The 23,728-nt window shown below is 50.8% G+C and overlaps 1 protein-coding gene across 2 annotated transcripts in view; it reads left to right on the top strand.

The window, feature by feature from the left end:
* The window catches only part of VPS37B (VPS37B subunit of ESCRT-I), a 28,539-nt gene extending 5,776 nt beyond the window's left edge, over positions 1–22,763 (top strand). The window contains exons 1-4 of one of the 2 annotated variants that reach the window (XM_057527154.1): positions 15,629–15,759; positions 16,507–16,678; positions 18,298–18,380; positions 19,143–22,763. In XM_057527154.1, coding sequence (XP_057383137.1) covers positions 16,534–16,678; positions 18,298–18,380; positions 19,143–19,646 — 732 coding nt within the window. In that variant the 5' untranslated portion in view covers positions 15,629–15,759; positions 16,507–16,533 and the 3' untranslated portion in view covers positions 19,647–22,763. Of the gene's footprint in view, positions 1–15,628; positions 15,760–16,506; positions 16,679–18,297; positions 18,381–19,142 lie in introns of those variants that run through there. The other variant, XM_057527153.1, reaches the window with a different exon arrangement.
* The last annotated feature ends 965 nt before the right edge of the window (positions 22,764–23,728 follow it).

The following is a 23,728-nucleotide window of genomic DNA, read 5'->3' as shown; positions in this document are numbered from 1 at the left end:
AGGGAGAAAGTAAGAAAAAGGCCACATGTGAATTGTAAATGACATTGAAGTTCAGATGAGAGGCTTTCTGGCTAGATTAGGTTCCTACTGCAAGAGATGGACTTTGATAGGCAAGTAAGATTTAAGAAAATAAATGATCAAATACAGTAATTCCTATACGAGGGTGTGGAATGATACAAGAAACATCTGTGTACTTGCAAGCGGCTTTGGAAGAAAACACGACCAAGCCAGAGAAGAGCCCTCTGTGCTCCATCCTGAACGTGATTCCCCACCCCCCAGGGAGCCACTGTCTTGAATTAGGTATTTATTTCTCTAAGTAGTATTTTGACAAAAGTGGGGGCCCGCGAAGGAGTGACAGCCTGAGCACGGCACTGAGCAGGAAAGCACGGGACAGGTTTTATGACTCGTTGAGTTACCAGATCAGATATGCTTGTGCGAAGGGAAGTGATAGGAAATAAGGCTGGCGAGGCGGAGAGTCAGGCGAGAACTCAATGGCGGTTCCTTTGGTAGCACTGAGTTTCCGTGACTCTTTGGAGCAGGGCAGCAGTGTGACCAGAAGAGGACTTTAGGAAGAGTATTTTGGCGGCAGGGTGTGGGCGGGAGTGGCATGGGGAGGTTCAGGAAGACCAGGTCAGAGGTGGAAACGGAAGGGCAGGTAAGAAGAGGTTAGGATTTGAGCTAGAGTTCTGGGAGGGGAGTTGCAGACCAGCTGGTCGGACCCCTTCACACCACGGTGCCCTTGTGGAGCTGTCCCTCCCCCTCCCCTGCCCACCGAGGGACCCCATCAGCTTTGCCTTCCAAATGCTCTCCCCCCGTCAGTCCCAGACACACGGTCCCTTAGCCTCTTTGTATGCCTCCTCGGTGGAATTTGAGACACATTTTGTAAGTCCCTTGCTTCCCTGTGTCCCCGACTGCCCTGGGGGTTCCATTTTATCACGTTTATTTTTGTGTCCTTGGCACCCAGCACATGCCTGGCACACAGGATGTGCCCAGTTAGTGCCGCTGAGTGAGTGGAGGTAGCTGGGCTTTGAGTGGAAGTGAGAGGGTGGGCCAGAGCGAGGCTGGAGGAGGGAAGAGGGGGTCCTTGAGACCGTGGTGGCCTGGGTGTGGGGGACAAGCAGGGCAGCTACATGACATCGTCCGGTGGGCAGCTGAGAGTGCAGTTCTGGAGCTCAGGGGGATGGTTTGCTTAGAGATACAAATCTGGGGGCTGACTTCGTCCAAGCGCTTGTGGAAGTCAAGGAGAATATAAAAGTTTGAAAAGCCATTAGGAGTAATTGGGTTGCGAGAAGGAAGGAGGAGCCATGGACGGACACGGTCCGATGACTCGACTTTACAGGCAAGTTGACATCCTGTTGCAGTGCCTGTACCGTACAGACTAGTCAGGAGGAACCCAGAAACAGGCTGCACTGGTTGAACCTCATTGTCGTGTGCAGAATCGAGGTGCTCTTGAGCTAAGCCAGCCTCGTTGTAGATTTGGCTTTTATCACAGTATTTGTAGCGGAACGTTGCTATGGGGATCATGCCAGGTAGCAGTGCAGGGTTGCCTCTAACGACCTGTGCGTCAGCCGCTGCTCACAGATGTGATCGCTGAGGCTCAGCACATGCCGGGGCAAGGGTTCTAGCTGGTTTATTTCCTTCCTCAGCTGTGTGGGGTTTCCACATCCCATCATTATTCAGGAAAACCATCTTACCCAGTGGCACAAAGACAGAGGAAAGTTCTTCGTAGAGTTACTTCATAGGGAAGAGTGAAAGTAGAGCAGTAGATGGAGTTTTGTGGGCAGTAGGTTACCTTGCAGTGCGTCAGGGGAAAGCTTGTCAACGCATTTCTCATGGAACTGTGAGCAGCATTGGTCATCGTACCAAAGAGTGCGTGTGAAGAGCAGATGTTTGAATAGCTGTTATATTACAAGCAACGTCATAGTTAATAAAAGGCTTGATTTGAAAGAAACATTATCTCCAAGGTTAGCTAATGGCACCTTGAGGTTATATTCGTACCCATAGCCCAGGGCTGAGGTTGGCAGAGGGACAGTAAGTGCTAATTGGTGTTTGCCGTCAGACAGCGGCTTTCATTAATGTGAGCACAGCTGAGGTGGGGTAAGTTTATTCATTTACTCAACCTTTATGGAGCACCTTGCGTGTGGGGCACGGGGTGTGAAACCGCTCAGCCAGAGTTTTCATCTTGTAGGATCTCGCAGGTATGCAAAAGCCAGTTTCAATGTATGGGTGAAACAGTAGGAGTGAGGACATGCCTTAGTGGGAGGGAGGCCTGGTGAACCTTTGCAGGGCTCAGGGAGATCCTTGGGAGTGTTTCCTGGAGGAGATGACTCATGAGCTATGATTGGAAGGGTGAGTTAACCAGGTAATGAGGGAGAAAGACTTCCAGGCTTGGGGCTGGGCTGCATGAACAGAGGCACAGAGGAGAGAAGCAGAGATTGTGTGCACAGGAATCCTGCAGGCCTTGCTGGAGGGGCCAGGGCAGGGCGTGGGGGGAACGAGGCCAGAGAGGCGGGCAGAAACCAGACAGCCCCATGTTTCCTGAGAAAGCTTGGGCTTCACTCTCCAGTCAGAGGATTTTAAACCAGGGAGTGGTGTGGTCATACTTGGCGATTTATGTAGATGATTCAGGCAGCCAGGAGAGGATGGATTTGAGGGGGTAAGACCAGAAAGTGGGGAGATCAGTTAGAAGGCTGAAAGAGGATTGAGAAGAAAGATTTTCAGGCAGCCAGACTCTTTGACTTGGAGGCTTACACCAGACTCATTGCACAGCCTGCTGAGTCTTGCTTTGCACACAATTCAGATAACAACAGGCTTGGTCCTATGGCTAATCTGTCAGCGGCAGATTTTTTAAAGGGTGTAGGGAAAAACTAGTAGAGCCAATTTACACCATCCAGAAATACATGAAGCTGCACAAAAAATGTAAGATCAGCTGTTAAGCATAGGATTTGGGTTGCTAGAAGACTTCGGACACGGATTAACCTTTCTAAGTATTGGTTTCCTCATCTTTAAAAGGGGAGAATTAAAATACCGTCCTTATGAGACTTTGGAGGATTAAATAAGATAATGTTTGTAAACTGTGGAACACAGCGCATGACCATGATAAATGCCAGTAAATGAAGCTGCGACGGTTGTTAATGAAGTGGTTGAGGCTGTTTGGTTTAGGGTAGTGCTTCCCTAATTCTGTGATTGTTAATGGCGATTACAGTAAGAGGGCTCTGGTAAAGAAATCGGGGGAATCTGGTTAAATAAGAGGGGTTTTGCTTTGCTTTGCTTTGTTTGGTTTGGTTCTTACAGCTAGTGTGTGTTGTAGTATTTCCCACACTTACTCCATCGCGGAACTCAGTCTGGTGGGGCTAGGTTCCCCGGGGCACACTTGGGCAAATGCTTATTTAAGGACATAAATGTATCCATCTGCTTCCATGGCCCAGGGGTATTGGTTTTTCATAGACCCACTGTAGTTACTTGATATTGATGATTCTGTCTCATCAAAGGCTGTCCTTTGTGCTTTCATGTGCTCTGTTTAAGAAGGCAAGGAAGGAGACTTCCCTGGTGGTGCAGTGGTTAAGAATCTGCCTGCCAACGCAGGGGACGCGGGTTTGAGCCCTGGTCTGGGAAGATCTTACATGCCACGGAGCAGCTAAGCCCGTGCACCACAACTAATGAAGCCTGTTCACCTAGAGCCTATGCTCCGCAACAAGAGAAGCCACAGCAATAAGAAGCCCAGGCACCGCAACTAGAGAAAGCCTGTGCACAGCAACGAAGACTCAGTGCAGCCAAAAATAAATAAATTAATTAATTTTAAAAAAATAAAGCAAGGAAGTGTATATAGTATTTAAGATTTCTGATCCCAATTGATCAAACCTTTAAAAAATGACATTTTTAACATGTTTATTATAGAAAAATTTAAAAATACAGAACTATAAAGAAGAAAAACATAATCACGTGTAATACCACCGCTCAGATAAACACTGTTAAACATTTTATACATTTTCTTTATGTGTTTTCTACCACTAGGATCATTCTGCATGTAGAGTTTTTGACTTCTTCTTTATCTAAATTTATGCTCTGGGCATTTTCTTATTTTTTGTCAGAAGATCCTTACATGACATGATTTTTAGTGGCTTATGATATTTTATCATGGAGGTATGCCACAATTTATGTGACTAGTCCTTTATTACTGGATATTAAGGTACTGGGTTTTTTCGCTTTCATAAATTATATTGCGGTTAACATCTTTGAACATAAATCTGTTAAAATATCAACACCTAATTTTTTTGAAAATGAGTCAGTCTTAAGTATCTAGGCAGTTCTTTTAGTTAGAACATCTTATTCCCTACATCACTTATAATTGCAGTTTTTTTGTTGTGAAATTTAAGTAGAATAATTTAGAATAACTCATCCTCCTTTGACTAATCCCTTTCTCTACCCACAGACTAAAAAAAAAAAATCTCGTTATTAGAATAGCATTTTCTCATACTGAATAGAAGATGAATAATTTCAGTCATGTGAGAGTAAACTTTTATCTATTAAACTGAATTCTTGAGTCAGGTGTTGGAAAGTTCATGTCATGATGTATTTTAAATGTAAAAGCAAAATTGTCAAAAGATGTAGTCTTAATATACATCTGGGATCTACCTGGATAGGCATTTTCTTATCTGCATCTGTGTAAAGACTATCCCGGAAAATTCACATACATGCTTTTCTTGTAGTTTGTGGTGAAGAGGGGAAAACCCCAAAGCTCTTACTAAACAAGTGAACGCTTTGGTTGGTTGTCTTGGCAAGAAACTACTAATAAGAAAAGGAAAGTTTAGAAATTCTGTCTTCTGTAGGCTGCTTTCTTTTGGGGACGGGGGGAGGGATCTGGATTTTTAAATTACGGTAGAAGCTATTAATTGACCTCCCTCTACTTAACTAAAGTGTTCCAATAATTGGCATTCTCCATGCCCTTCATCAAATATAATGATTGATGCCTCCCCCCCAATCATGATTAGATGCCCGGGCATTTCTGCTCCCACACCACACTTGCGTAATTACCGAGAGTCAAGTGTGTTTTCTCTCAGACCTGTTCATTCTGATTTTTTTTCTTTTTTTTTAAATTTTTGACATTTAATTAATTAATTAATTAATTTATGGCTGCGTTGGTTCTTCGTTGCTGCGTGCAGGCTCTCTCTAGTTGCCGCGAGTGGGGGCTACTCTTCGTCGTGGTGCGCAGGCTTCTCATTGCAGTGGCTTCTTGTTGCGGAGTACGGGCTCTAGGCGCGCGGGCTTCAGTAGTTGTGGCACACGGGCTCAGTAGTTATGGCTTGCAGGCTCTAGAGCGCAGGCTCAGTAGCTGTGGCGCACGGGCTTAGCTGCTCCGTGGCATGTGGGATCTTCCCGGACCAGGGCTCGAACCCATGTCCCCTGCATTGGCAGGCGGATTCTTAACCACTGCGCCACCAGGGAAGTCCCTCATTGTGATTTTGTTGCAGTAATTACATGATTTCATTAAGTACTGTGGCAACCGAGGAACCGTGTGTGAAAAGAGTGAAAACTGTAAGCTGAGTGCTTTGGAAAGAGTTACTATAAGGTGATTCACTAGGGAAAAAAAAGCTTGCTAGTATTCCAGGAGGATTCTGCTCTCATCTTGCTTGTCCAGTGTCTTCAGTTTCCCCACATTAGAAGGTATGGTCTAGGCAAAGAACTTCTGGAAATCGAGCTAGTGGACCCTTTCTCTAAGAAAGGACCTTTGCCTTAAGTGAAAAAAATGGATAGATCTTTAAAATTCTATGTGTTTAGTGAGTTACTGCTTTAACCAAACTGCTTAGTTAACCAGCAGCTGACTGGTTCTGATTATATGAAGTGAGGGCTTCTCTGTGTTTTCCTGGCTCACCTGCTGTGAGATTCTGATTCTGTAGGACTAGGCTAGGGCCAAGTGTGCCAAGCCCCTTGCTTTTGGGAGATGAGGGACAGAGGCAGGTAACATTGTGTTCAGCTTGGGTCCCGTCCTGCCTTCTGCTTCTCATCCCTTTCTTCTTCCACCCGGAGTCCCCAGGAATTACAAGGCCAGTGATACTAGGAAAGTAACATGTATTATCGACACCACTATCCACACAAGTCCAGGAAGTGGGGAGATCTTGGTTCCCCCCGCCCCCCCCCCGCCAAATATTAGGAAATACGTCTTCTAGGAAACAAAAAAACAAAAAAACAACGGAACACCCTGGTATGTTGTGCCTGCCAGAAGTAGAAAACAATCAAATCCTGTGTAGCTGAGACCACGTCTTCCCTGGGGCTAGTCCGTTTATTTTCAAGCCCAGCTTTTTGCATTTCCTGTGGTCAATTGCACTTACAGTGAATAACATACTAATTTTTAAGATGCGAGTCAGCTCCATATGGAAGGGATTGGTCGAGTCTATGTCCATTGTCTGCTACTTTCTGAGGACAGCAAGTTTCTCTCAACAAGAAGGATTTTGATATCTGCGATCAGAAGTAGCAGTCGTTATTAATCTAATATGTTCTGCTTGTTGAGTGGTTGTTTCGGTGGAACATTTGATAAGCAGCTGGCAAATTTACTTTCCCGAGTAGGCTGTAGCCTTGGAGATGGTTTCACACAGCCCACGAGATTGCTGTATTTTAGAACAGTTTCATAATGTTCTACAGTTCTTTCACTGCATTTTTTGTATTTTCATATCCTTAATTTTTTTTAACATGTTAAACAGTCCAACTCAGCAACTGTTAAGTTTTTTCATAGAAACTCAGGGAACATTTGGATTGAATCAAGCCACATTGGGTTGTGTTTACAGGTCACCTCTGGGTTATTATAGGCTTGGATTACAGGCTCCACCTGAAAGCCTGCCTTCAAATGGAAGACTGGTGAAATGAGTGCATCACTGGGAAGGTCTTTTCACTGAATGGAAGATGAATTTGGGTTTTCTGATAACCTAACCTTTAGTATTAAAGCCCAAACTCAAATTGCATGTGACTTTGGTGAAATCTACCGTAAAATTAATTGGTGAACTAGATCAAGTGTAGCACGATAAAAGGAAACGAGGTTAACCTGGCTGAATGCATGCCAACCTTTTTATCACCTAATCCATAAGCCTGCTGTGTTTAACGTCTGAATGCAACCTGAACTTTTCTAGTGGAAAGTAAAAGGCTAAGATTTCTTTCATTCTGTATCTTTGTATTATATATAACTTTCTATTTAATTTTATTTGGAGAGGAAAAAATCAAAATGAATTTCCCACCAAAAGGAACCAGTGTTTCTTTGAGAAGGACCCATCTGAGTTAGGGGCAGCAAATGTACAGATTGGTCTGGGACATCTTGTTTTACCAGAGAGCAGGGCAGCTGTCAAACCTCTGGAGTATGTCAGCCTAAGAGCCAGCTCGAAGTGTCTCCCACTGGCCATGGACAATTTGAGCATTAGAAAGATTAATGACTACAGCTGATTAAAAATCTGTTACTTAATAATGATACCTCCAAAAAAAGCTTATTGGTCGTTTTTGGAGGTTGCTTGAGCACTAACTCAATCTTCTAAAAGTTGGCTTTAAAAGTGGAGGGGCGGCAAAATCAAACATTAATCCTGCTTTTTCCTATATAAATTATTTCCGATACTCAAACAGATGAGGCAGAATGCTCATAGAGGAATTCAAGCCAATACATACAAAAGATGAAATTAAAGAATTTTTAGTAAGTGTAGTTACAGCATTGTAGTTAGAGTTATGAAGTTCTTGCCCATTAAACATACATATTAAAGTTTTTAAGGGTGAAATGATATTATGTGGAGATTTGCTTTAAAATACTTCCCCCCCAAAAGTGGGGAGTACAGAAGAAACAAGACTGGCAAATGTTGCTAATTGCTGAACCTGGGAGAAGGGCGCACAGGGATTCATTATACTACTTACCTCTGCTTTTGCTTTCTGTTTGAAATATCCTAATAAAAGGGTAAATGAGAGGCATAAATAGAAATGAAATTTAGGTGATTACTGGAACTTGAAAATAGAGAAGTGGTGGTAGACTGGATTTTGTGTAGTAGGGTAGATTCTGTGGCATAATTCATGGTGTAATCCTGTAGAAAACACACCTGGAGACAAAATACCCTAACTCTTAATGTCATACCTCTGGAGTTACTTCCTGGCACTTGTGACTTTGGTGATCTCTAAAACCTCCCTAAGATTGCATTTCCTTTTTCCTGAGTAAAATGGGGACAAATCTGTCTCACCCTCGCTGAGAGGATTAAGGAGATATAATGCATGAAGGGACGGTGGCAAAGCGCCAAGCACGCGGTGAGAGCTCAAGAAATGTTCACAGGTACTGTTGAACTGTGTCAGGTGCTGGCGAGAGTGAAGCTGTCACGTCACCACCAGTAACTTGTCTTACTTAAATCTTTAAGTTCACATCTGTTTGATTTTTTTTTCCCCTTTTTCTCCCCTGAACCTTTCTTTTTTAAACTTTTTATTTTATATTGGAGTATAGCCGATTAACAATGTTGATAGTTTCAGGTGTACAGCAGAGCGACTCAGCCGTAGATATACATGTGTCTGTTCTCCTCCCCTGAGCCTTTTCTTTGAAGAGCAAACACAGTCAGGGCTACAGGCTGCAGTACAGGGTGAACGGCGCCCTCTGGCGTTAGGCCCTGGGAGCTGAACCCCGCCCATCTCCGTGGCGGTCTTGGCGCGGAGACTTAGGCTCAGGAGGACAGACTGTGTTCTGGTTGCTGCCCTCCCAGAGCCTGGCGTGTAATGGTGCTTCTTAAGTATTTTTTGAATGAATGAATGAAACGCGCAAGCCGCTGTGCTGGAGCATGTTGCGGTGGCTGTTAGGAGCCATACATAGTCTAGGTACTGGAGTTCATTGAGTGTCTTTTTTTTTTTTTCCCACGTTCTTTTATTTATTTATTTATGACTGTGTTGAGTCTTCGTTTCTGTGCGAGGGCTTTCTCTAGTTGCGGCAAGTGGGGACCACTCTTCATCGCGGTGCGCGGGCCTCTCACCATCGCGGCCTCTCTTGTTGCGGAGCACAGGCTCCAGACGCGCAGGCTCAGTAATTGTGGCTCACGGGCCCAGTTGCTCCGCGGCATGTGGGATCTTCCCAGACCAGGGCTCGAACCCGTGTCCCCTGCATTGGCAGGCAGATTCTCAACCACTGCGCCACCAGGGAAGCCCCCATTGAGTGTTTTAAAGAAAAAAAAAAAGATGTGTAAAGTATTGTAGGTTCCAGGCCATCACAATCATAAACATTACTCCCACATTCTCGTAGGCTTTCCAAGAGGGCTGAATTTCAGCTCAAGAGAAGGGATTGTGTGACGCTGACCCACCTCTAATGAGTCTCCACATATGTGTTGCATGTCTGATGTCTACGCAGTAATGGGTAGTTTTGCTTTAGAGCAATCACTGTCATAATCTTAATTTTTTCCCTTTATGCTTTGCTTCCAAACTGTGATCACTCCTGTGGTGAAGTAGGGGTGCAGATAGTTTCACCTGGCTGGTTGTAATAACGAGCATTAATCTATGATGTTACTGTTTAAAAATTTATTATAAACATTCAAAGAAGCTAATCTTCAGAACAGCTTAGCAAGGTTTTAACAACTGACAGGTAGTGGCCTGAGGCCCAGCAATCAAGAGTCCTCCAGATTGAGTTGAACACATATTTAGCAGTAGGCATGTGTTGGCCTGGGTACTGTGCTGGGTTCTGGGTATCGGGGAGTGAACAGGGCTCAGTTTTCCTCTTAAGGGGCCTGAGGTTCTCATCAGAAGGGTGAGCGTGAGCTCAGACGCCATTGTATTTCATGGGGAAAGCCATTCCAGTTCTGTCAGTCAGGCCTTTGGCGAGACACGGCACTCAGCTTGGGGAAGGTGGGTGTAGACGCCCCCAGGACTGGTGCAGGACTGGCCACAGGTGTGCACTTCTCAGCCCCAGGCCTGAGGGATGGAACTGGGTGTGGAGAACGAGAGAGGGGGCTGCTTTTGATTGGGTTGGGGGGTTTGGTCACCTACAGCGACCCCAGAGGGAGGGGACCCAGAGAACCCCCGCCTCATTTCACTCTCGTCCCACCCTCAGTCCCCATCGCTGAATCCAGCTAGAACCAGAAGGCAAGGGGCCTCGGTGGTGGATGTGGATTAGCCAGTTGGCCCCTGGGGCACAGAGCAGGATGGAGAGGGGATCTCAAGGAGAGATGGAAGATTCCAGCCCTGGATTAGTCCTCTGGATGCCATAACACATTACACAACTTGGTGGCTTAAAACAAGACAAATTTATTCTCTCACAATCCGGGAGACCAGAAGTCCTAAATCAGGGGTGTCCATGCTCCCTCCAGAGACTCTAGGAGAGAATCCGTCCCTTGCCTCTTCCAGCTTCTGGTGTTGCTGGCCTCCTTGGCTTGTGGCCGTATCACTCCATTCCCTGCCTCTTGTCTTCACATGACCTTCTCCTCTCTCTGTGTTCTCCTCTGTGTGTCTTGTATAAATCCACTGGCCATTGGATTTAGGACGACCCAGGTAATCTGGGATGATCTTTGTCTTCTTTAACTTAATTACATCTGCAAAGAGTCTTTCCCCAAATAAGGTCACATTCCCAGGTTCCAGGGATTAGAATGTGGACATTTCTTTTGGGGAGCCACCATTCAGCCCACTACACGCACCCGTCACTCGCAGGAGAGTTAAAACGCCATTGTGATACCGTGATAGCTGTTGGTGTGACTTTGTTTAATTTGCCTTCAGTCGAGGGGCACTCCGCGAGGGCAGGGTCCGGCCTGCCTCGTTCACCCCTGTGTCCATCGCCGGCCCTGCCCAGGGTCAGCGCGTAACAGTGCCTCAGAAAATCCTTGTTTGGATGAATGAATAAACAGATGAACAGACAAGCACCATGAACTACAACACAGAGTAAAACCAGGGGTGTGCTCTGTGAGGCCACAAAAAAGAGAGCTCAGATGTCACTGTGTGCTGAAGGAAAGCCAGTTCAGTTACATCAGTTGGGTCTCTGGCACGACAGGGGCTGCTCAGCTTGGGGGAGTCGAGGGACGTTTAGTAAAGGTGTTCTTTACAAGGAGATGGTGGGTGTAGACCCCTCAGGGCTGGTGCAGTTCAGCTTCGAGCCGAACACTTGCAGGGACGGATCGAGCAGTGTGTGAGTTGTGCCTCGGAGAGCACCCGGCGATCAGGCAGCGAGAGCGTGTGTAGCTTTGCGTGTGGCTCTCGGAGTCGAAAAAGGCCCAGAGCCACAGCCAGGGCAGGGGTTTGAGGAGGGGCGTTATATATAGGCCGGGGAGCAGCGTGAGCAGAGTTGTTGGTGAGGAGTGTTTTATCTGCCAGACGGAATGTTTACTTGTTAAATAAAATGGGATCCTTGACTTTGTACAAATACTAGGCCTCTGAGCATGGCAGTAGGTGAGAGGGCAAACCTGTGTTTTTTTGTTTGTTTTGTTTTTTGTTTTTGGGCTGCACCTCGTGGCATGCGGGGATCTAGTTCCCCGAGCTGGGATCGAACCTGTGCCCCCTGCAGTGGAAGTGCAGAGTCTTAACCACTGGACTGCCAGGGACGTCCCCCAAACCTGTGTTTTTATCTTAGTTCCCCAGCCCAGATTCTGTGTCCTTACTGGGTTTTGAGCATTTAAAGGACTTCAGTACGATCAAGAATTTCCATCTATTTTGTTGAAATTTGCTAACATAATTCAATAATGTCATTTACTTTGTTATGATAAGGATTATATTATAGTGTAAAGGGGGAATAAGGGACTACTCTGAGTATTTTTCCATAAAAGATTTAGCTTGGAAACGTGGGCAGATTTGCCCATTGTAGTGTTTATAGGAAGGCACAGTTATAATTATAGTTGAAGGGGCAGACAGGCCAGCTTAAATCGGAACTTCACATTGTGGAAGCATCTGGTTTGGAAAACATCCAGTACAGACTCAAACCTTGACCCAGCTCTGGACAGTGGGGCGCAGGCAGGCCCCCGTCCTGGCCCCGAGTGCCTCTCAGTTGTAACTACTGCATGTGTCATGCAGAGGGGGGTTTGTCTGTTTTCCTCCTCACCAACTTTATTTTCTACCACACTCCCCCAACCCAAATAAATAATGACCTGTGCATTTGAGGTAGAATGTACATTCTGTGAGAACGTCATATAGTGATGTAAGCCTCCCAGGAGAGAACAATATCTCCACTCTGCCTGGACAAGTATATGTAAAAGACCTTGGTTTTTTGTTTGTTTTAAACAAAGGCAGCTTATCTCCCTAGAGCCTCTGCCCTTCTGGTTCTACTAATACCTAACAGGTTTTTTCTTTTTTAATTAAAACATAATTACTTTTCTATAAATTTATATATGCTTATTATAAATGATTCAAACACTATACACAAGTAGAAAGAGGAAAGTAAAAATAAAAGTCACACCATTGAGAGGTCGCTGTTAGCTTTGGGTGACCGTCCTTTCAGACTGCCCTGCTCACGGATGGACAGATGGGCAGAAATCACTGTATAAGTGGATCTTACTGTAAATGCTGCTATCACACATCTCAGTTTTCTTTGCTTTTGAACAGAAAAGGAAACTGAAGTGAAACTGAGTACATTTATAAAAATGTTTCATTACCACAGAGAGATTATTTCCTGAAAAGATTTCTCTATGGTTAAGAAAAAGAATCATGAGAAACCATCAAGAGGCTGGGACCCAGTTTTCAATTTCAGGGTGTATGGCTCCGCACGAGGCCTCGGATCAGTAGGACGGGGTGGAGAGTCAGACCGCGCATCACCCAGCGTGGCTGCCACTTAAGCCTTGCTGAGTGTGGTGGGCATGGTGCCCCGAGTCCTTTGCAAACGATAGAACAAGGCTGGCTGCTTCCTCCCAGTTTTCCTCAACTGGGATGATGAAAAGGAACGTTGGGGAGGAAGGTCTTTCTCTAATGCAATATCAAAGGCGTGTTTGGGCGCTGATGCTTGTGCTGGAAGAGCTTTATCAGAGGCTTAAGAAAGAGGCTTTTCCCCACTTCAGCCTACGCCCTGGCCACCGCTCCCGCCACCACTGTCTCCACTGTCCACCTGGAGAGGGTGCGGGTGTGCCCTGGGTGGCCACTGAGAATTTCCTGATAGTCTTGTAGAAACATCTGAGTACCCGGGGATAGAAAGAGTACAGTCAGCATAACGGTCGTCTCCATCGGTTGGAATTCTATTTTGCCTCTGCATTCTGTGCATGACATGTTGTAGGAGAAGTGATTCTGACCTGACTTGGACCCCAGGAGAATAAGCTTTATTCGTAGATATATTTTAGGGTGGAACTGTGAGGCAGGGATCACCTGGGGGCTTTGAAGACACTCTCTAGGCCTGGGTCCCCTCATAGAGAATTGGGCTCATCTGGGGCTGGTCTGGGCCTGGGGAACTTGTCAGCGCCCCCTTGCCTTCAGGTAGTTCAGCTGACGCTGAGAACCCCTGCGGTAGGCTGGCACTTGGCGGTGCTAGGACGGTGCACTTCCGTCACGCGATGCCTTTCCAGTGGCCCCTCGGGAGCCCTGTGCTTGTGGTCTGCCTGCGCTGAAGACTTGGGGAAACTCCTGATCGGATGGCCCTTAGATCCAGGACGAGTGAGGCCCTCCACCGCAGTCCCCAAGGGTTCCTCTATTACGGGAGCCCGTCTGTTGCATAAAGGATTTGGGGCATTTGTTGCTTGACAAGCACAGCTCATGGTTTTTTTCTTTTTGACTCTGCATTTTGTTACCCACCTTGTTTGCCAGATCTGGCCTCAAGTGACTGGCTTTTTAGGGGATGAGAGGGTCTCTGATTGATTGAGCAGATCCTTGCTGAGTGGCTGCTGTGTGCTGGCTGTTGGGCACACCACAGACGCCAGGACGCCCAGAGGGGGTAAGAGTGAGCGGGCGCACAGACGTAGTGCTCACTGGTTGCCGTTGGTGGCAGGAAGGAAACAGGTGCTGTGACAGAGGGCGGCTGCTGGCTTAGCGACGACGGCCAGGGAGGCCTCTGCGGACACGGCGCTCAGCTGGGGCCGGGCAGTGAGGCGGGGCCGGGGGCCTGCTGGGGAGAGCTTGGCTGGTCCTCAGAACTGCTGGGACGGGGCGAGCGAGGGCCAGGTCACCCCAGGGCTCAGAGATCAGGGCCTGTCGAGTTCGGTTCCATTTTCGCTGATTCTCAGTTTGAGAATAGGAGGGTGCCTGTTCCTCTCAATTCTCTGGGCCTCACTCAGGGCCTGGCAAATAACAGTTGCTCGCTAAGTGTTTATTGAACACAGAACTGATTGAGTCAGAATGATGGCGTGCACGGGGCAGTGGGTCCTGACGGTGGCCTTGAATACCTGTCCCTTCCCGTCCATCAGATGAGACCAGTGGGAGCAAAAGATCTCATCAACAGTCTGTTTTATTTATTTATAATTAAAGTTTAAATTTTGAGATAATTGTAGATTCACATGCAGCTGTAAGAAATAACACAGAGATCCTGTGTAGCCTTCACCCGGGTTCCCCCACTGACAACATCTTGCAAAATTCTAGTCCACTCCCAAGCCAGGATTTTGACACCGATATGGTCAGAGCAGGGCACCGTGGCCACGAGGAGCCGTCCTCTTGCCTCTTACAGCCACTTCCCTCCCGCCAACCACGAATCCATCTCCATTTCTGTAGTTTTGTCCTTTCAAGAATGTTGTATACACAGAATCTTGGAGTCTGTGACCCTCTGGGCGGGTTTGTTTCTTTCGCTTAGCCTTGTCCCCTGGATCTTCGTCCAAGCTGCACGTGTCTCAGCAGCTCATTCTTTCTTAGGTCTGCGCTCTGCTCGTGGTGTGGGTGTAGTACTGCATTAAGCCGTTCACCTGCTGGACACCTGGGTGGCTTCAAGTTTTTGATTACAGAGAAGGCCGTTCTGAACATTCATGTGCAGGTTTCTGTGTGAACATAAATTTTCATTTCTCTGGAATAAATGCCCAAGTGTACAATTTCTGGATGATACGGTAGTTACCTGTTTTGCTTTAAAAGAAATTGCCGAGCTGTTTTCCAGGGTGGCTGTACAATGGCTGGTTGGTTTGTTCTTTTAAATGGCTTAATCGAAGGAAAGACTCTTCTGCAGGACCTCTGCATGCAGTGTACCTGGAGGCTGAGCTGCTGTGGGTAGGGGTTGGGGTGGTGCTGGGAGCCCCCCAGGACCCCTCCAAAGTCTGCAGGACCAGGAACCCGATTAAACCAGGTCTTTCCAGCCCCCATAGTCCTTGCTGGCTGAAAGCAGCAGCAAGAGAGGAGAGTATTTCTACTGTACTAGTTTTATAGTGTTGAGCTAGAGGCTTAATATTCTATTTTAACTTAAATTTCGCTTTACCCTGAGCCTAATCTTGAGGGCCCTGCCCTGTGGTCCATGCGAGAGATGCAGATTATGTGTCTGCTGAGGAGAGGAGCCCCCCACTCGGTGCAGGGCCTCCTGCTAGAGACCTGCATCCATGGCTCTTTCTTTGTTCTCACACGTGTGAGAGTGTGTGTGTGTGTGTGTGTGCGCGCGCGCGTGCTGGGAATTGTGCACTAGCACCAAAGGGTATGACTGGAGGGGGTGGGGTTGACGCGGAGGCAGCAAGACCAGGAATCTACAGTCAGACGAGCAAGAGGAAGGAAGTAGCAGCGAAAATAGCCTGGGTGGGGTGGGGTGTAGAAAATATCAAGGGGAGGACAGGATTGCTGGTGTGGGGCTGACAGAGAGCTTCGGAGAGAAACGGGGGCAAATAAGACTTCAAGTCCAGAAAGCGAGGCGGCTGCAGGCCGTGGAGGAGCCCCTCACCAGCGAGCGGAAAGGGGACTGAGCTAGAAGTAAGACACGTTGGTATTTTTGCTTTTTTATTCAAATGTACTCTGGTTACGTTTCATTAGGACTTCCTCACCTTTTCTCAGACCTCGCATTAACCCCTCTCACCCCTGAGGTCCAGGCGGGCTTCTCCACCCACTCGTGACCTGCCACCCCCGGAAGCACAGGACCCCTGTCGGGCAGATAAATCCCCGCCCCCAGCTTTGGGTCAGCGGTCAGGAGCTGGGGAGACTCAAGCCTCCGCTCAGACGTGAAGAGCCGGTGTCGGGCGTAGGGGCAGAGTAGAACAGGGCCCCTGAGTGGATTCCTTCCCAGGGTCTCGGGCTTTCGTGTTTGATCTCAAAGCCTGATGACTAAGCCTGAATTGACACCATGCCAACTGGCCCTCCTCTGATAAAAAGTGATTCTTTCACTTCTCTGGAACAGCAGCAACTCGTTTTGGAAAACTCTAGCTCCAAATCTTTAGAGCTGTCCGCTCCTAAGAGCACAATGGCAGTGGTAAGGAATTCCGGTCACAGCGCAGCTCCTGGGGTGAAAGCTTCAGCAGGTCCTGGGACAAAGCCCGTCCTGCAGGCCTGAAGGAGAGGAAGTGGTCTCGCTCTTTAAGAACGGGAACAGCGTCCAAACTAGAAATCGGGGCTGGCGTCGGGATGGGGGCAGCTGCCCAGCCAAACGGAAGCTGCTGCGGTGGCCCCGGGGGTGGGGCTCGGGGCTCACACTCTGGTTCTCATCACCCTGTATGGTCTTTGCAGACGCAGAATGTTCAGCTTAACAAAGAAATGACGCTGGCCAGCAACCGGAGCCTGGCAGAAGGAAACCTTCTCTACCAGCCCCAGCTGGACTCTCTGAAAGCACGTTTGACCCAAAAATACCAGGAACTCCAGGTGCTCTTTGAAGCCTATCAGATAAAAAAGACCAAATTAGGTAACTCTTTTAGGGTGATCTTTCAAGAATAAAGAGCTGAGGCAAGGGTGCATTTTCAAGCTGTTGCACTAACCAGGAAAGAAATGTTATTATGGAACAATTTCAGATTAAGACAGTCATTACTGCTGTGAAAAAATAGTTTATATATAGGATTGTGTCAGTAATTTAGAAAAAGAGACTTGACTACTTTTTAAACAAGACCATACCTTTTCCAAACAGTATAGAAAAAAGGCAATTTTCTGAATTATGATATACAACTAATGTTTTATCCTTGAAGTTAGGCCCTCACAGTTAATGTTGAAAAATATTCATCCCTGGAATACTTTATTTTAATGTCACACTTTACTTTGGAGCCATTATGAAGTGACACAAGCATTGACTATTGTTGAAGCCTGAGTGCATTGGGGGTAGCTTTCAAGGAAACTCTGAGATTAAGAGAAGGTTAAAAGGGGAGTTCCCTGGTGGTCCAGTGGTTAGGACTCAGTGCTTTCACTGCCGTGGCCCTGGGTTCAATCCCTGATCAGAGAACTAAGATCTCACAAGCCGAGGGGCACAGCCCCCAAAAAAAAAAGGAGAGAGAAGGTTAAGAAATCACCCCCTTCAGTGAAGTGTACAGTGACGTCCGATACCATGATCCCTATATCCGTATAACTGCAGTAAAAATGCACTGTAACATGCCCGACCAGAATGAGTAAAGGTGAAAAGACGGGCAACACCCGTGCTGGTGGGGATGTGCGGTTCTTCCATTGCTGGGAGGAGTGAAAATTGGAGAAGCTGTTTGTTAGCACCTGCTACAGTGAAAAGTAGGCATGCTCTGTGATTCAGCAGTTCCACTGCTGGGTGTCTCCCCAGCAGAAGCGAATGTTCACTCATGTCTATCAAAAGATGCACGCAAGAATGTTCGTTATAGCTTGCTCTGTGAGAGCCAAACTTGGAAACAGTCTAAGTGTCCATCTACAGAATGATGGGTAAGTCGTGACACTTACACAACTTTCAGTGCCGCAAAGCGCTGAAAGAAATGAACTGCCGATTCGTGCAGCAACACGGATGGTCTCAGAGACGTGGTATTGAGTGAAAGAGGCCAGAACAGAGCACTACTGTGTGAGTCCACTTGTGTGAAGTTCAGAACCAGGCAGAACTCTTGGGTAGTGAAGGTCAGCACCTCTGGGAGTGGGCCTGGGAGCCTGTGCAAACATTCTGTATCCCAGTCTGGGTCATGGTGGTTGGGTTTGTGTGTGTAAAAATTCAGGTGGTACGCTTAAGATGTGTATACTTTATGTATTTATGTAAATTATCACTCAGAACTCCAAAGGAAATAAATTACGGGGTGACTGCAGGGTTAGGTTGCAAGGTTAGGTCACATGCTCAGTAATCGCCGCTGTGTTGTGAGGCAGGCGGGTGACACTGGCTGCGTTACGGCCTTTCCTGTCAGCTTCCTGGAAAGTCAGCTCAGTAGCTGTGACTCTCCTGTCGCCTATCCAGCGAAAGTGCACTCTTTCTTCGAAAGGGAAGTGGGGAGGAGACTGGGGGAGCGTGTCGTCCTGAGGGGCCGGGGGTCATGGTGGTTTCTGAGGGTGTGCCGGTGCCCCTCACCCGATCGTGCCTCCTGCTTCTTCCAGATAAACAGTCCAGCAGCGCTTCCTTGGAGACCCTGCTAGCGCTTCTGCAGGCGGAAGGGGCCAAGATCGAGGAGGACACGGAGGTAAATCCAGCCAGCCCAGCGGGACGCCCCAGGGCAGTTACCCGGGCCTGGGCCCAGCTCCCCCAGGGCCAGGCATGCCGGCTGCGCGGAGAGGGCGGCCCAGCCAGTGGGCTGGGGAGAGCGCCAGCCTGGGGGCCAGGGGAGCAGCGGGGGCAGTCTGGTCCGCAGGTGAGGGGTGCACGCTACACTGAATCGGCGCCCGTCCCGTGGGTGCCGCTGGCTGAGTTACCTTCTGTCTGCGTCAGCTGGCCGGGCACAGCCTGTGGGCACAGCCAGCTGAGCACCCGAGGCTTGAGCCTCGCTGAGCGATAAGGAAATGAGTCAGGGTCCAAAGTTGTGCAGTTGTAGCCTCGCCGGACTAGGCCGAGTGCTCTGAGGAACCGTCGGGCGGGGCGGCCGTCGTGGGCGCGAGCAGGTTTCTGTCCTGCCGACCGTGTGGGGCTGTCAGGGCGCAGCCAGTGGAGGGAAGGAAACGCTGGTCTCCGGCCGGGGGCTTAGCAGCTCGGGCCCCTCACCTTAAGGCGGGCTCTCCCCAGGGCCCGCCACCTGTCCGGCAGGTGGGACCAGCCCACCTGTCTTCCCGCTCACTCGGCCCGGGTGGGGCGCCAGCGGGGTCTGCAGCGAGCAGCGGCCGGGGACAGGGAAGGGATGCGTGTTGGGAGGAAGCTGGCCCTGCCTCCCCCGGTGCCCTGGGGGGTGAAGGGCGCTTCCTTCCCTCACGGCTGACCTGCCCCGTAAACCGGGTTTCTCCTGCTCCCTCAGAACATGGCAGAGAAGTTTCTCGATGGAGAGCTTCCCCTGGACTCCTTCATCGATGTCTATCAGAGCAAGCGGAAACTGGCCCACATGCGAAGGGTTAAAATCGAGAAGCTCCAGGAGATGGTGCTGAAGGGGCAGAGACTTCCCCAGGCCCCGCCGCCGGCCCCGCTGCCCCCCAGGGTGCCCGAGCCGGTGCCCGCTGCCCCCCTGCCCTACTCCTCCCCAGAGGCCAGCGGGCCCCCCTCCGCGGTGCCTCGGCGCATCCCTCCTCCACCGCCCCCGGTGCCTGCGGGACGCTTAGCCGCGCCGTTCGCCGCCGCCCTGGGCTCAGGACAGGGCCCCCTGCACCCAGTGGCGCAGTGCCCACCGCTGCCCCCGCGCGGGGGCCTCCCCGCACAGCAGGGCTTCTCCCTGCAGCAGTTTGTGTTGCCACCGTACCCGCCGGCGCTGCCCCAGAGACCCCCGCCCCGGCTGCCTCCGCACCAGCCGGGCTTCATCCTCCAGTGAGCGGCCCTCGCCCTCCCCGCGAGACTGCCTCGCCGGCGCCTGCTGGCCGGGTCCGCGCGCGCAGATGGGGGCCGTGAGCACCGGCTGCTCTGCCAGGGGCTCTGGTGCTCGGGCCAGGGCGTCCATCTGGTTGTAGAGCCGTAGGTCAGGGGTAAGCAGACGTAGAACCCTGGTTGTGGACACCTAGGCGGTTGTGCGCTGGGCCTCAGCCGGGCCTCCCCGTGGTCGCGCTGGTTTGTCTTCTCGGTGTGATTCCTCAGTCTGGTGTTGAAGTCGTGAGTTTGGGAAAAGGCTCCCCCCACCGCCTCCGTTCCCACGTAGGATCGTGGTCCTCCCGTTGCAGCTTTATTTAATAAGCATGGTTCATCATTTCTGCTTTATTTTCAAGACGGTTTTGTGTGTCCCAGCCCACCGCCCACCGCAGCCCCTGGTGGGGGTCGGTCGGTGGGCCAGCCCGGAAGGTGCTTACTGAACCCGTGTGGGGCGGGCGGCCCTCACAGCCCCTCCCTCCCCCGAACCTGGATGCTTCAAAGCCACCCTCGGAGTTTGCACTTGGCCCACTGCCACGTCCAGAGGCCGGGCGAGTTGCAGCTGGGTGAGGAGGTGGCCGGGAGCTGGACTTTGCACAGCAAATGACGGCCCCAGCTCCTCCTCCTCTGCCTCCGCCTCGAGCCAGCCCGAGGCTCTCTATGAAGAAATACTCCTCCAATATTTTTACTATGTGTGTAATTTTCCTGTTTTATATTGGGAAAGAAAACTTTTTTGACACTCATAAGACCATTCAGGGAAACTTTATGAACAATGCACATACTGTTCTGAGCAGGTTGAGAACACAGATGACGTGAACGCGGTTTCCTTTCTTGCAAGCAGCGCGCGGTCGCCCCTGCGGGGGCCCGTGCTGTGCCTTCGCTTACCTGGTGCCGAGTGGCCGGCCAGGCGCTGGGGCGGCGTCACCAGCCGCTGCTGCCCCTGCGGCTCTGCGTTCCTTGTCGTGTTGCAGGTGGAAGAAAAGCCCACCCACCTTGAACCAGAATACCCTTAGCCAATATTCTCTGCCTCTGACTGGGCCTTGGGGCAGGGGTGTGACAGAGGGATGCCAGCAGCATCTCAGCTCGGCCTGGAGAAAGCCTGCCCCGCAGCGTTAGGGAGGTACCAGCAAGCTCCGATGCTCTGGCAACACCCCGGGCTCTGCCTGCCCCCTGGGTTCTCATCCGCACGTGCCATGGGTGCTGGATTCCCAGGGCCCCAGGCGGGGCTGGGGGTAGTGTTGCCGCCCACCTGTTGACCAAAAAAGGCCCGTGTGCTCAGTTGTGGAACTCCCGACTCCGGCCTGTGACTCCCCAGCTGGCTGCTGCCCAGGTGACGGAACCCAGGCAGCGCTCACACGGGGTCTGTCCTGGCAGGCCCTGGGCGAGGCCACCAACCTTTGTCCTCAGTTACTGTACATTTCTACTCCTGGACTTGAACTCTGCTGTATCGAAATTGTTTTTAAAGAGAACAGCTGCACAGGACGATTTACTGCCCTGCCAGTCAGGTGGGCCTGTTCACGTCTGTGACTCTCGAGAGTGGTGCCACCCACCCCGTACCTCTGCCGCCTGCAAGGGGCACAGCCAAACGTGTGAGCTCGGTGGTGATGCGGGGGAGGGCCGCCAGGCTGGCCTTGCCGTCTCCAGGGCCACACCTGCGCTGTGGTTCTAAAGCTGTTAAGACCCTTTTTAATAAATAGAGAATTGTTAATAACGGCCCTGTCCTTTATTTGCCTGGGGACCCTCATGACGTGTTTGGTTCTAGAGTATCAGCCATCAGTGTTCCAACAGTGAGGCTGGCTGGTGTGGCTCTTGAAGTTACAAAAACTAAAGGCCACTGAGGTGGCTGAAGTGGCCGCCTGGCCCTAACAGCAGAGTTGTTCTTGATCCGAGATTCTCACGTGCGTCCAAAGAGTCAGAAGGAAGCGCGCTCCTCCTGTGTCGGGGTGTCTTTGGGATCTTAGCTGCCCTGCCAGGGCCTCAGCACGGGACTCAGGGTGCCCCCCGGCTTCTGTCCACAGGGCCAGCTGCACAGCTGATGGAAACTCTACTTAGAACATTCTCTGCTGATTTCAAGTAAATGATACAATCCTGTGGCTGGCATTTTGCTCTCGAGACTCGCCCACAGGTGTTTAAAGGGGACCCATGGCTGAGTCACGCGCTGCTGGCGGCTGGGAGGAGGGACCTCACTGCCCACTGGCGCCTTTGTGCCCCTGGGAGGGACTCTCCTCAGGGTGTTTGTGGAGCAGGAGTGCGAAGCAGCCCCATGAAAGCTTCCCTGTCACTGTGTCCTCTGAACGGATGCCATTGCCTTCGCGGCACGGTGCCAGGAGGGCGTCTAGGAGACACTGCTGTGCTTCTCCTGTAAGAGGGGAGCGTCTCCTGAGAAATCATCTTGCTTTTGTTTATGAGAATGTGTCTGACAGTTTTGTCTTTTCCCAGTGGCTGCTGGGAAGCTTACAGCCAAATCTGCAGTCCACCCCGCCTGGGGGCGCTGGGCTGGACAGAGCCACGTGTGACTCTCTCCTCCCTCCTCGGGGCCGCTTTGCTCACGGGACAGCCAGGGAGGACCAGTGCCTGACCTCAGCCGACGGGTAGGTGCCGCGCGTGCTCACTGAGGACCTAGGTGCGGTCGGCTCACGCCATCCTTCACTGGTTTGGATTTGGTGAGAGAACCGTCTGCTTTAGTCTGTTTGCCGGAGCGGTTTTCCTTTCAAACAGGGACCAGACACCGCTCCCTCTCACTGCCCTTCCGGTTCACGGAGGCTGCTTTTCAAAGCCCTTTCTCACCTGACCACAGCCGCCCCCTCACAGCCCCACTTCATCCTCCGGGAAACCGAGGCAGGGGGCGTGGCATGCTTGCCACGCGGCAGGAGCCACACGAGGTGCCCTTTTCCTCCCCCGACCTGCACTGTCCTTTGGATCCACAAATGCTGGTGACCTTGGGGGAGGGGTGCGGTTGCTGAGGGCAGCCGGCCACGGGGTGCTTTCAGGGAAAGTGGGTGCGGACACAGCCAGCTGTGCGCTCAGGAACCTAGATGCCTGGTAAGTTCTCCAGTGTCAAGGCTGGTTTGGCCACTCCAGTCAAGTCCAGCCAGGGGGTCAGGGTCACCACCAAGCTCAGACGTGAAATTCAGGTAAAATTTGTAACTGAGGAATCGGCCTCATCCCCCCCCCACCCCCACCCCGGTTCCTGAAAGAGGCAGAGCTTCCAACAGCGCTGCGGGGAGGGGGCTCAAGACCCGAGGGGGCCTCTGGCTGGGAACAGAGGCCTCTCAGACAAAAGCCCTGCGACTCCCCAAACAAGCGTGCCAGAGTCACAAACCTCCCGGGGAAGCGAGCCGGACACTTCTTGGCAGAACCGGAGGCGGCAAGGTTTTCTGTGGCTCCCGTGTTCCACTGTTTGCTGCAGAAACTAAGGGGGTCCCTCCCCTCCCCTCCCCTCCCCAGCGTACTGGCCCCGGAGAAATCAACAACCAGGCGCAGCCCCTCACTGTGGGGCGACGGTGACAACAGTCAAAGTGCGGTTTATTGCCAATCATCTGACACTTCCAACACAAGGAAACACTACACGCAAAGCAAATCGAGCTGGCCCCTTGTGCTCCTCTCCAGACCGAGGTTTCCTCCTTCCAGCCAGGCCTCCCTCTGCCCAGGAGGAGGTGGGGGGCTCGAGGAGCGCGCGTTCATCCCTCCCTGAGGGCAGCCCCCGCCCGAGGAGCGCCAGGTGCCTTTGGTCCTGATCCGCAGAGGGGGCAGGCGGCTCGTTTCTGGGCTTTTTCTGGCTGAGCTGGAGAGGCCTGCGGGAGGGCCGGAAACCTCCCAGGGATGGGGAGGCAAAGGGAGGAATGAGGTGGCTGGGCATGGGGAGTGGCCAGCGCGGGGCTTCCAGCGCAGGGGCAGCCAGACCAGGGGAAAGAAAAGCAGGAAGCAGGAGAGTCCCCGCAGGTGCCAGCAGGAACAGAGACTCCAGGAGGATGGCAGCACCTGGCCTGCCCCCCTGCCCAGGCAAGGGTCTCCTTGTCCTCAGCGCTCACCGTCACTGACGCCCTAGAGCGA

Source organism: Balaenoptera acutorostrata, chromosome 13 (genome assembly GCF_949987535.1).
Source record: "Balaenoptera acutorostrata chromosome 13, mBalAcu1.1, whole genome shotgun sequence".
Taxonomy (NCBI): Eukaryota; Metazoa; Chordata; class Mammalia; order Artiodactyla; family Balaenopteridae; genus Balaenoptera; species Balaenoptera acutorostrata.
Note: the sequence above shows the minus strand (reverse complement) of the source record. Positions and strands in the feature narration are given on the sequence as shown.